The 15,618-nt window shown below is 34.8% G+C and overlaps 2 protein-coding genes across 3 annotated transcripts in view; one reads left to right on the top strand and one right to left on the bottom strand.

The window, feature by feature from the left end:
* Positions 1-15,618, bottom strand: part of CENPP (centromere protein P) — a 149,153-nt gene that overhangs the window by 100,824 nt on the left and 32,711 nt on the right. The window lies entirely within an intron of this gene.
* On the top strand, positions 2,112-8,627 carry OMD (osteomodulin). Its single transcript, XM_065642447.1, has 3 exons — positions 2,112-2,210; positions 5,223-6,178; positions 7,078-8,627. Exons 2-3 carry the CDS (start codon positions 5,245-5,247, stop codon positions 7,395-7,397), a joined length of 1,254 nt encoding a protein of 417 aa, XP_065498519.1. The 5' UTR covers positions 2,112-2,210; positions 5,223-5,244; the 3' UTR covers positions 7,398-8,627.

The raw sequence follows: 15,618 nt of genomic DNA, 5'->3' as shown, positions 1-15,618 counted from the left end.
AGGATCCATCCAAGTTTGGCTTAAGAAAATAAACCAGCTTCAAGCCACCCCTAACTTCTGGCTTCATATAGATCTTACATTACAACTGCATAAATAAAAGTATGAAAAAATTTACAAACTCAACAAGTCCTTAGGAATAATGTTTTTTTAAAAACTGAAAACCGAAACGTGGAAAACTTAAAAAGATTTGTCACAGCCCTTGAAAAAAGAAGTATTGCTTGAATGATGTTAAATTTAATCCTCTCATTATCCTCCTTGTAAGAAAATTCCTGCCATATCTCAAACCAAAACTAAGAGAAGCCCAAACCACACAACTTGACCAAGATCACAAAGTGTAGACTTGTTTATACCCAAGACAGCTCATACAACAAAAAAAGGAACTGAATCTCAATACATCCTATGGCTGGATCTGCATCATCTTCTGCAGCTAAATACGCTTTAACCTGCTTTAATTCGCTACAATTTTTCAAAAGGACAGGCTCTGCCACCATCAATTTTTAAATGCACCCTGAGATTTTAGGTCTCCAGAGAGCTTAAGAGGATTCAGGACACAATTTCTAGTTGAAAACAACAGAAAAACAACAGGTATGAAATGAAAATTCTTATTTGGTCCAATTTTTATCTTCAGAGAAAATATTGTTAATTTTTGCATAAGCTTTATTTAGAACTGTTAATATAACGGCACCTCCAAAAATTTGCACTGTTCCTTGCCTTGTGCTTAAAAAATCCCAAACTTTGTAGCAGCAAATAACATTTTATTAATTGGCATGACAAACTTTGTGGGTTTTTTAATAGATCATTATGAATGTGTTCAAATGTTCTTTAAAATAATTTATCTTTGTTGTTTAGCATTGTGTGATTTTAGTAGTACAGCTATACAATTATTTATAGCACTGTCAATAAAGGATTGTGTAGTTTTAACTTTATTCTTTCAACCTTTCCCTTGTATTCTGTATTCTCTACATAAAAACAACCGCTTTATTTTAGTTCCAGCATTGCCAACTCTTAAAATATTATTTTTGCTCATGACTTCTGGTGCTTTTCTTTATGACTCAAATGTTAGAATCATGCATGATTTTTCGTCTTAAACAATGTTCTTGTCCTCAACATTACAGAGGAAACTTGAAAAGTTCAAGCAAATCATCAGCTTCAGGAAGCTCAAAGACAAAAAAGATGTAAAACTTAATATTGCATTTTTTTCTCAAATATAATACCTCAAAGGCACTTAATGGCTTTTTAAGAACCAGATTCTTCCTTGTGAATAGATTTTGAAATAATGTCGTTCTTTTACTAAACCAAAAGCATAATTAAATGCTTTTGATAAATCATACAATTAATCCAGAAATGTCTTACTCCAACAAAAATTGTCCTTTTTCTCAATTTTTTGCCTATGTCACAGTTATGTGAGTACCACATAGAATAGAAGCAGATAACCGTGCCTATTTTTTCTCCCTCTTAAAAGCTATGAAAAATATTTTTCATCAGTAAAATGGTTTATATCACACGTCATACTTGTCTTTTTCATAGGAAGATTTATGCTCTTTCTATACAACTTAGCAAGAACGTCCTGGAAACTTACTGTGAATCCTGAACTACAACTTTAAACCAACATCATACCAACAGTACTGTACAGCACCACTACTCTGCAGGAAGAAAATGGGAGATATGGATTGTAGAGGGCAAAAAGTATAAAATGAAAGATGCTCATAGAGCTTTTCTATAGCACATGCTTTCCCTCAATCTTGATAAACTTTTTTTTACTGTTTCTTAACTCTATCCTCCAGAGAACAAATCCTTTGTGTAACTGAATCATTGTAGTTGAAACCACACTATGAACTAATGACCTCTGAAATATTTTTTGAAGTCTTACTCTCTCAATTTTTTTAAATGGGAACTGGTAACAATGAGAGTGTCTTGGAAATAAATTTGAAATGATTTTAACAAAAGGAGAAATTGCTTCATAGACATATGACACAGCATCTACAGTAACTGATGATGTGGCACAAAACTTTTTTTTTTCCTACTGGCAAATCAGAAAAGGGGCTAAGGCTATTATTTTGCTTTGCCTTCCCACAAGGCTCCTCTCACCACAAAATATGGCTTAGAGAGATCTTTTGTTCCTCCAGCTGTGTTAGGCTATTTCTCAGATGATTTCACCAGCACAATAACTTGCTGCCCTCTACAACTTGAGCTTCGCAGACTTCCAAAGAGTAAGTTTTCTTGGTAAACAGGAATAAAATGAACCGATTGTGTTATTTTTGCAGTTAAAAGTGATTCATGCATGTTATATAATTTTGGCTTTTAGCTAGTAAACTGCTTACAAATACTGTTACTAAGCTTTGAGTTTATTATGGATGGTAGAGAATCATGCTTTTAAGACCTTCTATTTTCTTTCAACCTTGTAAGTGTCCACTTTATCATATTGTGTGCATCTGACTTGTTTCCCCCATTATCAAGATTCACCTGATGTGATTCTTTGTTTTAAAGCTAGTTAAGCTCTTAGAAATATTTCATGAAGAAGTGTTAGTATCTCAGTGCTCTGAGACATGACCTACAAGCCTGGTAGGACAGTTATTATTCTACCAAAAACATACTTAACTAGAGCCAAGGTTAAAAAAAAAAAAAAAAAATCCCCTCAAATACCAGTTCCTCCCTCTCTCTCTCCCCATAAAGCCAGTGAGACACTTTGGTATCTATTACTTATCCGTCTATCTAAAGTGATGATAGTTCTCTTCACATTGTCTACATGGCAAGTGGATCGATTGCATGAAGGCCTAAGTAAGCTTCTCCTAATTCGAGCAGGACTTTCCTGAGTTGTTGCTCCTGGTTTCTAAGGACTATTGTGGCATCGAGAATCGAAATTGTTAGGAAATTTTGTGACACATAGTAGAAGTGCTGAGAGAATTAAATCAGAAGGTGAAGCTAAAGTTCTAGACTGAAACTGAGAGGGACTAACAAGAATCAGAAGAACACCAAGAACATGAAATAGGTGTGGGGGACAGATCGTGTAAGGATCTGTTCACACACAAAAAAGAATCAAGTCATGGGATTTAGAGACAGAGTTTATAAAGGCAGACATCACCAGGTCTGACTAGAAGTTAGAAATATGGTAATAAGGTATTCTCCCAATATATACTGCCTGAAATCTGAAATCAATTCATTCTTCCTGAAACACAATATTTGGAAGTGTCTGCAAAGTTAATCAGAATTACACAATGCCTGTAGTGCTAGACTGCTTTCCGCATAGACATATTTCTGCTATTTACTTAGATTAGCTCAGACATCTGATGATGCTGTAGGGATATGGAGACCCTGGCTTTGCTGAGGACCTACCTACAATGAGGTTCGTAACAACTGACTCTATTCAAACCCATTTTAAAGATTTTAAGTTAGAAATGTAAGTTACCACAAATTATTTCACCCAGCCATTGTCACACACACAGGCTGTATGTAAAACAGAAAGATTATGAGGATGTATTAAATTCCATGATTTTGTTACTGCTTTTTTCCTTAGGATTATCTCATTCAATTTGTAGAATACATCATGCATTGTGCATCAACCACCACTATGAAGCATAGGAAATTAGCATTTGTGAGTCTTATCTTCTTTGTCACTGATTATGTTACGTTAAAAAAAAAAAAAAAAAAATTAAGAGCATCAAGAGTCTCCTGGTTAAGAAACATGAATGTCACTATTAAAAAACCTGAGAATACCTGCATTCCTCTGCCTGAAGGTTCCCACACTATACTGAGTGAAGTCCCTTAAATTTTTTCATTATTTATGTGCTTTGACCTGCAATGTTACATGTTGACTCATCTGTTGTTTAAGTTAAACAGCTTGACATGATTCACAACTCTAATTCTGCCAAATCATAGGGTTGCTCTGACTGCATAAAGCACTCTAAAATGTTAGTCTGGCTTTGAGCACTGGAAATTTGACATGCAAAATTATATTTGTTTTTCACAGCATCAGTATTTCACCTCAGAATGGTACTTTGAAGGCAAATTAGTTCATGTCGATAAAGAACATGTAATTACAGAAGCATAAGAAGACTATAAATAAACCTTTTAACAATGAAGATTTTGCATGATGTATAGTACACAATGGTTGAATTGTATTTGATTTAACTAAATGATGGGAATAGAAAAATTAAATTTTTATCATCAGCGCATTGTACTAAGTCAGCCATGTTTTGCAGAAAATAATAGAAAAACAACATAAAAGTCATAGAACAATTGGCAATACCATGCAAATGTCTATTTTACATAAAATACAATATTTCAAAGTAATCTCTTCCACTCTTCTATTTACAGAAACAATCCTGCAATTACCTCGCCTCAGTTAAGAACATATATTTTTAACAAAATTAACTTTGTTTAGAAAAAGGAGCAACAGACACAAGCATGGCTTGGATGCTTGGTGAGACTAGCAAATTTCTTCACAAGGAGCGTAGTACAACACTAACTTGCTGGAATTCCTCCCTTGAAGATTTTCAAGGCTCACCCAAAGTCTAGGCTGATGTAATCTAGAGATGGAACCACCTGGAGCAGCAGGCTGGAGCACACGATCACCAAAGTCCCATCCAAGCAACACTTCATTGAGTCTGTGATATTGACCATGCACCATTTGTGTGGTGCAAGTTCATAGTATGAATAACTAATACATTTGAAAAAAAAGTTTTTGTCTTGACAGAATTTAATAAGGCTATATATGTGTTTCCAAAGGTCTGAGGAAGAAACGTTGCTCAGGAATTTCATCTGCACCCATTTAAAACTGATTTGTAAGGCTGACGTTTAACCAATTACACTGAAAAGAATGTAACACTTCAAATGTCTGATACAAACAACACACTGTACCACTTCATATAAAAAGTTCTTTTGCAATTTCTTTATAATAAATTAAAGTGAGAGAGGAATGAAGACCGGGATTTCTTTTTCTAGTCCCAACTGTTACAGTCTCCTTCACTAACAGGCACAGCACAGGTAGAAAGCTGTTCCTTGTCTGAAGTCAGAGAAGAAAACTTCTGTTTACTTCAAGGATGTTGTATTTGTTTATGCCTGTTTTCCTGAAGATACAGATTAAAACCTGGTTTTGCTAATGTCACTGACAGTGTTGCCAAAATTCGTTATTCTACTTACTTTATATTGGTCCTTCTTAAAACTGAAACTTTTATGTGATTTACTTTATGACTAGTAAGCTTATCTTTCCTTCTCATCACCAGGATCCAAGATACAGATCTAAATATGGCGATCCTGAGCCAGTTATCAATCATTCACCTCCTCTGGGCTGCTATGGTGTTTTGTCAATATGAAGACTATGATTTTGAGGACGAATATGATCAGGAGCCAGATCATCAACATCCACGTTATTTTAATCCAAATACACAAGCTGGAGCTCCCCACTTTCCTTTTCCAGTTGAGTGCGCCAGAGAATGCTTCTGTCCACCAGCTTTTCCTTTATCGATGTACTGTGATCATCGTAACCTTAAGACAATACCAAATATCCCTGCTCATGTCCAACAACTTTATCTGCAAAACAATTATATTGAAGCTGTGCCTGCGGGACCATTCACTAATGTTACCTTCTTAAGAGAAATTAACCTGAGTCACAACAAAATTAAATCTCATATGATTGACCGTGGTGTTTTTGCCAAACTTTCAAACTTAGTGCAACTTTATTTACAACATAATGAATTAGAAGAATTTCCATTCCCACTCCCCAGCTCTCTAGAGAGACTCCTCCTTGGTTTCAATAAGATTTCTCAGTTATCTGGAAACGCATTGGAAGGATTACCTAACATAACCATGCTCGATCTTTGCAATAACTTTCTCGATGACTCAGTATTCAAAGGAAAACCCTTTTCAAACATGAAAAATTTAATGCAGCTCAACTTATGCAACAACAAATTGCAGACTATGCCACCTGATCTACCGTCATCACTTATGTATCTCTCTCTTGAAAATAACTCGATTTCTTATATTCCAGAAAACTATTTCAACAGACTTCCAAAAATCATTGCTCTAAGAATGTCCCACAATAACCTGCAGAACATTCCACGCAACACGTTTAACCTGCCTAACCTTCTGGAACTTAATCTTGGACACAACAAATTGAAACAAGTATTCTATATTCCAAGAAGCTTGCAGCATTTGTATATTGAAGACAACGACATTGAAAGTATGTTGATGCTTGTAAGCCTTTACAAGAAAGAAATTCAGTGGATTGGATTTCGGTGTTGGTTGTGGGAGGGGGGTGAGTTTGGCATCTTTTCCATCCAGAGCTAAGAACTTTCAGCCTACATCAAAAACTATCCGAAACATCTCTTTTGCTGTGTCTTTGGTTTTGAGGATCTGACACCTTACGGATCCTCAGGTCATATATAACCCAAGCATAGAATGCGGCAGTCATCCAAATGTGCATGTTGTTTAAGAGGTACTCTGATGTCCTTCCCTGCAGAGATGGGAGCTTGAGCTTTTATATTAGTGTTCTAACCTACCAAGTTAATGTGGCACTGACTCAGAGTTCACACCCACTGCACTGCTCCGGAGCAAAAGCAGCCATGTAGCTTTTGATCAGCTTAAGGAACAGGAACATCATCATCCCATCTCCTTCAAGATGCAGTGTAAACATCCTTGGTTAGTTAAGACCAAAGAACGGTGAAATTAGAAAGGATTTTATTTTTGCATCTTACCCATAGTTTTCAATTTTTTGTAAAAGTTTACACCAATTTTTCATATAACCAGCTAAAACATTTTTGTACCTTGCTTCTGATTAGGAATTGATAAAAACATACGGAGAAAAGGAATTATGAAAATATTTTATTAACATAGCATAGGAATTATAAATTGTAGTGGTTGCCATGTTAATTTTTTTTTGGTTACTCCATAACCTTATACTTTGCAAACCCCCAAATTGTTATCACTGCCATATATAAAACTGATTTAAAACAAAAGGAGGTTTATATTAATACTGTGCACTGCAAAAATATTTTGTTTTAAAACATAAGTTTCACTTTTGCAATAGGTCTTTAATATAATGATTTTCTGTATTTTAATTAATATTTCTCTCTCTTACAGTCATAAATGTTACTTTGATGTGTCCATCTTTTGATCCACTGAACATCAACCAATTAACCTATATACGAGTGGACCAAAATAAGCTTACGAATCCAATAAGCACGTATGCATTCTTTTGCTTCCCTCACATTCGAACCATTTATTATGGTGAACAAAATGCTAGCGTCAACAAGTCAACTCAGCTAAGAATACCAGTGTTTCGACGATTTTTGACACCAGAAGAATTTGATGAAGCAGAAGACGATCACGAAACACATGATCATGAAACTGAGGAAGATCACGAAGCAGAAGACAACTACTTTCATCCTTACTTTCAGTGAAGCTATACTTGTTAATGAGTATATATGGAAACTTTTCCTTAGTTGTGGGGTATGCATATCCATTTTAGAACAGCTGGATAGTTTGGGATATTTAAGATACATCTATAACGTGGAGATAGGATTTTAGTATATAGGTAAATGTCCTATTATTGATGTAGTAAAAATAGAATACTAGGAGCAAAGAGTAATCACCTCAGCATTAGAGAGCAGCCTGATACATAACCTGGGTGGGCAGCCTAAGCTGAAGAAAACTGACAAAAAAAGCTACGTTCTAAAGTGATCCAACTTACAAAATGACTCAAATGCAAATCAACGTCATGCTCCATAGGAACAAGTGGATAAGGCAAAAAATCTGTCCAGGTATACATCCTACTACTGACAGCAGTAGACAATAGACACACTAGAGAAGAGAGTTAAGAGAGTAAGATGATAAAAATACTTCCACAAGGTTCCTCCACATCTTCCAGAAATGCAGATGTTTCTTCTTTTAATATCTAATTGGACAGGAATATCACAAAGTTTGGGTTTCAAATCTGCCTCATATTATGTTTGCAGTGTCCTGCAAAGGTGTATATAATATTAACTTCTCAGCTTGTACCTCAACTATCACAACTCTTTCAAAGGAGATTTTAACTGATTAGTAATACTGGCAGCAAACAATCTTTTGTCAAAGGTTTCAGGATGTAGGAAAGAGGATCTGCATTAATACAACTAAACCATTAGTATTTACATTTTACCTATGCTTTAGCCCATATTCTTCTAGAAGGCATCTAAAAATGTGATCTTTTTATTAGCATTGTTCATCAAGTAGAACAGGTACAAATAGTAGCATTCCAAGTTTTTTAAATTATTAGTTTAGACTATCCCTCTGCATAGCTAATACAAATTAGCTATATTCTGATTCAAAGTATAACAAAAATTGCTTTAAGCAATCTGAAAAAAGTACTATATACTACTAATATTTGAACGATGCAAATTTTTTAATTGTCTTATGGCTAGAAACACATCCAAATAACTACAGGGTAAGATTATACTACAGGGCACCTTACCGCTTTTATTTAAATCCTTTATTTTTTGAAACTTTTGTCCTGATAAATCTTTATTAGCTGTGAGGAAGAATCACCATTTTCAACAAGAAAAATGAATGCAAGAAATAGAACCATACATCACAGTACCAATTTTACAGTATAATTAAAGTGTGGGAAAACTAAAAGGGTTATATAAAACTATGTGAGCAAATTTCTATCAGACTTTCTAAAAGTTTTAGATGGTTTGGTTTTTTCTCTTATTATTTCAGTTATTTTTTGAAGCCTTAGTATATTTTGGTTTCTGATGCAACAACTAGAATATTAACAAAATGAAAATACTTAATGACACTTTTTTGTAATGGAAAAAAATTCCTCATAAGCCCATGAATACAACCTTTGAGAACATACATAGTCTTTAAGAACACCTAGTTGTAAAAATTTGTGAATACAAAATTTATCACAGCTGACCTAAGACCCACAACTTAACAAACTCAAGAAATCTATTCTTTCTCTCCTTCCCCTTTTTCTTATCTACTTTTTGAACAGATACAATATTCATGGCAAAATATTTTATGGTCACCCCAGAAATCTAAAATGCTGCAGAATTCATCTTCCTCCTCCTCAAAAAAAAAGTTTATTGACATTTATTAACCTCAAGTACCTCTGGCTTCATGAAGGAGGAATATATGTATGTATTCATTACTTTATTGAAATACTCTTATAAAAAACTTACGTACCTTATATATGCATACACTTAAATATAAATATCTATAACTTTACAGTTTTATTAATATAAACATGCAGAATATTAACCTTAGGGAACCTTTATAAGTTTTCATCTATTTCAGATTTTAAGTGAATAGCACACAAAATGCAAATCTGAATTAACACAGGCTTTTTTTGAAAGGCTTGCTCAGCTTTAAGAACATTATTCAAATATAGTGCAAGTATTATATCTTTTATCAAACTTTCTACTTTTTAAAAACATTTACGAAGCAAAGCTTAGCTTCAAAGTAGAATTCAAAATATTGACTTCGTAGCAACTAGTTATATTTAAATTTTAAGAAATGCATATAAGTTAAACTAATAACTATTCAAAACTTCAGAGCTGTCTTATTACACTAAATTTATTTAGCTGGAACATGAGAACTGTATTACTGGCAGAACCATGATAACTCGCTTTTTATTCAATTAATATTATCATACCTCATCTATGGCAAATGCTATGTTATTCTTTAAAAAGATTTTACGGTGGTCAGGGAACTAAAGACTTGCTGGCCTTATGTTTGTATTAGGGAAACAAGAAGTTTAATAAAGTACAGAATTAACAGATATCTAGATAAATTCCATTTCCCTGGTAAGATGGGGCACAGCTTCTGTAAAAGCCACGATGTTTCTACCTTGCAAATCTCTGAGTTTTCTGAAGGAATCATGAAGGATGTGGAAGAGGGAGATTCTGGTCCAAACAGCCTACAAAAATTTCTGAAAGGTTTCTAAGAAAATTAAGCTGCCACAGATTAAGAGGTGACAGCACTGACATAATCAAATCAAAGAAACAGTATAAGAGTAAACAGTTCCTGCTGTGGAGGGAGCCACTGGTGGGAGTTTTGCAAAGGGCCTGCGCTAGAACTTATTCAATTTAATATACTTGCAAAAGATAGACAAATAGTGAGAAAATAACAGATTGCGAAGCATCAATGAAGAATGACTGCAAAAGGATCTCAGGATGCTAAAGCAGCCAATGAAATTCAATATTGTTAAATGAAAAGTGATATCCATGGAAAAGATGATACCAGCTTCACATAAAAACTAACAAAACATGACCTCACCACCACCACTCCGGAGCAAGATTCAGAAATATCAATAGGTGGTTCAATGAAAACACTGGCTTAGTACCCAGTAGCAGTAAAAAGGAAACTCAAATCCGTGGCTCACCCAGCCATTAAACATGCTATTGATTTCTCAGCCCTTCAGGTAGCTGGCATAATTACAAATGCTATAATTAGAAAAGGATCAGAGAAATGTAATAAAGTCACCATAGGTAAGGAATGGCTTCTATACAAGCAATATTGCATAGGCTAGAAGGTCCCAATTCAGAAAAGAGGTGGCTAAGGGGAGATATAGGACATACCCACAAAATTAGGAATTGCGTAGACAGAACAAGTCTAGGGATCAACTGCTCCAGTGAAAGAGCAAGGAGCCATCAAACGACACAAGTATGTACCCGGTACAAACCGGACAAACAAAAGTTTGCAAGCAATGGGGACTCAGCTCATTAAACTGCAGGCCTGAGAACACAGTGGATTCAGCAGCAATTTTATACCTTTTTTTCATGGGAAGACTAGATAAGTAATTGTATTTCTTGGAAGAGATCCATTATAGGTTGTTAAATAGACAAAGCACAGTAGGTACAAAAGTGCTGAGCTGAAAATAGCTGGAAAAAGGAAGAATATTTGGAGTTGGGATGAGACGAGTATCATAGATGCTTGTCCTATTCTTAATCTTCTCAAAGCAACTGCTTATGGACATCGTTGGAGACAGGGTATTGTACATTAACCTTTATTTTGAATTCCACACCCAGTTCTATGTTCTCACTATCCTTGATGTGGTAACATGCTGGTATTGCTCCTCACTACTAGTATATGCTTATTGCCCTTAGCTGAATTTTAAACTTCTTTTTAAGCACTACCAACTACAGGTATATGCTAAGGCAGATTCTAGCTCATTAAATTCAGGAACAGCACGTCTGCAGTGCTCCATGGCAGACAGACAGCCTGACTGATTCAGGTGCACAAAGCAGCCTACCTATATAAGTGTGGAGCTCTGTATAACCCAAATTATTGCACTACAAAACCACATAGGTTTTGGTATCAAAACATTTTCTTCATGTTTGCTCTGATATTTATTTTCAGAATATTATGTAGTCTTTTTAAGCAGGAAAGAGATTAATAAACTAGGAACTGATCATGTAACAGCAAAATCTTACAAGTATCAAACAGCTTAATTAATTTATTTACAGCAGAGTCAGCATATACAGAAACAAAGCCTGATCTAGTTTACAGCTCCGTGTCTGTATTAGCAACTAAGGTGAAGCATGAGGGTGGATCAGTAGAGGAAAGCACTTGTGATGAGGCCATGAGACCCAGTCTGGTTTTTGAGGGAAAGGAGTTTTACTTCAGACAAGCTCTGGCCACTAATTAAAATCCATTAGCAGCTGCAGCACATCATGTGCACCCCCGAACACAGCCATCTACTGGTTTGTTACATTCTTCAAAGAGTGCTGTGATGTGAATCACAGTGCAGTAAGTTGGGGTTATTGGGAGATTAATTTCAAAAATGTACTCCTGACCCTAACTAAAACACTAACAAACAGAAACAGAAACACAGCAACTGAGAAAAATGAAATCTCGGTTCTACTTTTGGCTTCGGACAAAGTATTCTGCAAAACCATGTTTTCCAAGTCTTATCTGTGTAAATGAGGATGGAACCTTCTTGAACTCCAAGCTAAATATTCTCAGCATCATCCAGAGTCTATAATAATGACCCAGGTTGTATTAGTGCACTGTAGAACATTTTGATACCCATGTAAACCTATAGGGGAAAAGCCTCACAGATTTCTGGAAAACATTCAGTTATGACTAAACTTTAATCCATAAAATGAAATCCCTCAAAACTACAACAAAACTGACAAACACATTTTTTCACAAAATGTATAGTACAAGAGGTTATTGTAAAAATCAAAGAAAGAGAAATAACAGTAGTTTAATCCATCTATCTACATTTCTTCCTTTAGCCTTGAAACAATGGGAATGTACTTTGTCTTTTTCCATTTTTTGTTATTGATGATATTTAATACTTTTAAGGCTTACTTTTTGAGATATTTACTTCGGTATTCTGATAATAAAAGTTACATGGATTAGGAAAGAAACTCCTTTATAGAAAACAGATGGTTTACATTTCAATTTTTGACTTCTTTTAACATATTCACATTCCACAATTACAATATGAATCAATTTCCTTCTTTGTTTCCCAACTTGATCATTGCAAGCAATAAACATAGGAATTTCCTATCTGAAAAAAAAACACAGAAGGAAAACATACTATTCTTTTACAAAAAATCCTATACATTAAAAGAGATTTTGCAATCATTTTCCAATACTACTGCAAGAGCATGAACTTTTCAGCTATAAAACAAACTGTGTATACACTATCAGAAGTTACGGAACTCCACAAATATACACATTTATCATATAATGGTTTTAACCATTTTGTCCAAAATTTACATTTCTAACAACCTAATTTAAAAGGAAAATAAATAATACCTTAATCTGATAATTCATTGCATAAATTCATCATGTACAGAGCAGAAAAAAATAAATCAACCTTCCTGTATTATAAAGCACAACACAAGGAAAAAAAACCAGACAAATATGAAGATTAGCCATAAATACAGAGAGAAATGTAGATTCCTAGAATAACATAAGGAGCAGTTGATAGGAACATAAAAGTAAAATACAGTTAAGCCAAATGAGTCTTGGAGCCCTGACTAGTGTCCCTGTAGACATACTCATGGCTCTCAATAAACAATGTTAACATTATAAAGAAGTAATGTCAATTCAGGAAGGAATTCTAACAAACTTTAATAAATTGAAGTAGGTTGGCTTTTGATTCAGGGTATAACTGGTTATAGATAGGCAAAGTTCAAGAGAACATACTTTCAACGGAGAGGTCTGGGTTAACAGCAGACAGTACTACTACTCTAGTTACCATTTGTATTTGTTAACTGCAGCTTGGTTTCTGTTTACTATTGTGTATGGTTTTAAAAATGTGCTTTTTTCATTTATAACACAGTAACTGATACAAGGACTCCATTTCTTTTCCAGAAATGCAAAGAACAAAGGTAATGTCTTCAGCTTTAAAAAATTCTGATTATAAATCAGAAACACATGGAAGGATGTTCATACATTCACTAGGTCATTTTTCAGCTGTCTCTATTTTGCAGCTGGTGGCCCTAACAGTGACCTGAACTTAATCTAATTCACTGAGCCTTGGAAATAGTTGCAGCTTTTCATAAAAATACTGGAGGTGTTTATGCATAACTATTTCATCTCTACTACTTTTTCAGTCATACCGAATCTTAATGTTCTACATTTTCTCTGCAAGACTTAATGACCATTTATTTTACATTTAATACTACCTCCAAATACTCCTTCATCCCTCAAGGATGCTGAATTGGAATATACTTTGCTTAACATTATACAACTCTTCCATGTATCACCTTCAGTCCAATTTTTGCGCATTGCTCGAGAACAAACGAAGAGACTGCTTCCTCCCTTTGGGGTACTCTGGCTTTTTGTTCCCAGAATGAATCGAGCCTCAGCAGATGCACAGACATTAAACTGCCTTCAAACTATTTTTACACTCCTGTATCACGATCTTAACAAAAAGCAGACAGGGATGCAGGTGTCACAGAGAAGTCCCATATCACACATACATGCAACAGTACCCATCAAAGAGACCAAAATAATTTTAGAAGGTAAAACTTGTCAGGCCACCCAAACAGTCAAGCAGAAAAGGCCTGCATTTTAGAAAAAGAAAATTATGTAAAGAACAATCCAGAATACTGAAATTATTTTAGGTTAAAAAGAACATAATAAAAAGACAAACACTGAGTTCACTTTTAACATCACTTCATGCCATTGTCCTCTTTAACAGTAAATCTACATTTCACTGCTTGCAGATTGTTTTGTATATGTTATCGGGCTGGTTCAATAACTACCTTTTACTCTGTAAAACTTTTTCTATTATAATTATTTCAATCCAGTGCAGCTGAATAACATTTAAAGTGTTTAATCACACTTTATACAAAAGATATGCTAAGGAATACTGAACATTACCTTCCACATGGAGGGGAAAAAAAAAAAAAAATCACATAAAAATAAAATTCAACATTGTGTCTAGGACTATGAACACCCCGAAATCTTTAAAAGCTTTCCTAATTTGTCCCCAATCTTGTTTTGTCACAGACATGTTTCTGCCCAAAGACACCAACTTTTGAATGTTCTGTATAAATGATTCCCAATGTTCACCAGGCATCAGTAAGCTAAGCAACAATTCATACTTCTCTCTTCCAAGAACACTTAAAAACAATAAAACCCAGAAACTACAGAACTTGCCAATATTGTCCTTTAGAGACTATAATACAAGATGAAAGCCAAAGTCTTTAAGCAGCTGCAAAAACACACTTTCTTTACCTAAATATAGTACAAACCTGAGTATTTAAAAAAAAAAAACCAAACAAAAAACAAAACCCACCACAAACAACAAAACAAAAATCTCAGCTTCGGTTTATTTCATAAGGAATACCTTGATAGCAACCTCACAGAACTCTCCCTAGTGCTGCCTCCTCACCCATGCAACTCCAGAGATAAGGCTTTTTTCTTTTTTTTTTTCTTTTTTTTTAAAATTATTGTATTTTTCTTCTTTCTTCTTCTTCCTAGTGTCCTGCCAACCAACAACCTTACAGAAAGGAAAGGAAAGGCCACCCCCTTTGGTAGTCTGGCTCTTTTCAGGTCAATCAGTTCTTCAGTGCCTTGCTCTCTACTATAATTTTTGCACTAAGTTACTAAGGATTAAGTAAAAAGTGCTAACCGCCAACATGGTGAAAAGGTAATTAACATGCTAGCACCTGTGGGAACCGTTTTTTGCTGAAACCCACAGAAAATAAAGAGAATTGCCATTTAAACTGGTTTCATTTTTTCTAGCAACAAATGATACCAACAGCTCATGGCAGCTTTTGCAGTATGTCCCTGAATTATTAGTTTTTAAGCAAAACTTTGGTTTCTTTTCTGATCTGCCTTTTGAGTGTTAGTGGCAAGGTGAGAACAGAAATGAACTAGTCATACTAAAGCTCCGAGCAGGCCAGAAGATGAGGCCACTTTGAGTACAAGATAAAAAGGATGAGCTGAACATCGGCCAGTTCAAATAATTCACGAAACCTGCTCATCTGCCTGCAAAACAAAATCTTTCCTCAGTTTCCCTAGGATATTTTCAGCTTGATTTTTCACTTTACCTGCTCTTGACATATAAACAGTACTAATTACTAGATTCCCAATGCTGAAGAGGATTTAATCAGCAACATGTATAGTTTGCAGAGTTACCTTAATTTTCATCTTGCTCTCCCATACCTTTCC

The sequence above is a fragment of the Caloenas nicobarica genome, chromosome 11, assembly GCF_036013445.1.
Source record: "Caloenas nicobarica isolate bCalNic1 chromosome 11, bCalNic1.hap1, whole genome shotgun sequence".
Classification (NCBI taxonomy): domain Eukaryota; kingdom Metazoa; phylum Chordata; class Aves; order Columbiformes; family Columbidae; genus Caloenas; species Caloenas nicobarica.
This window is presented reverse-complemented; position numbering and strand designations above follow the sequence as displayed.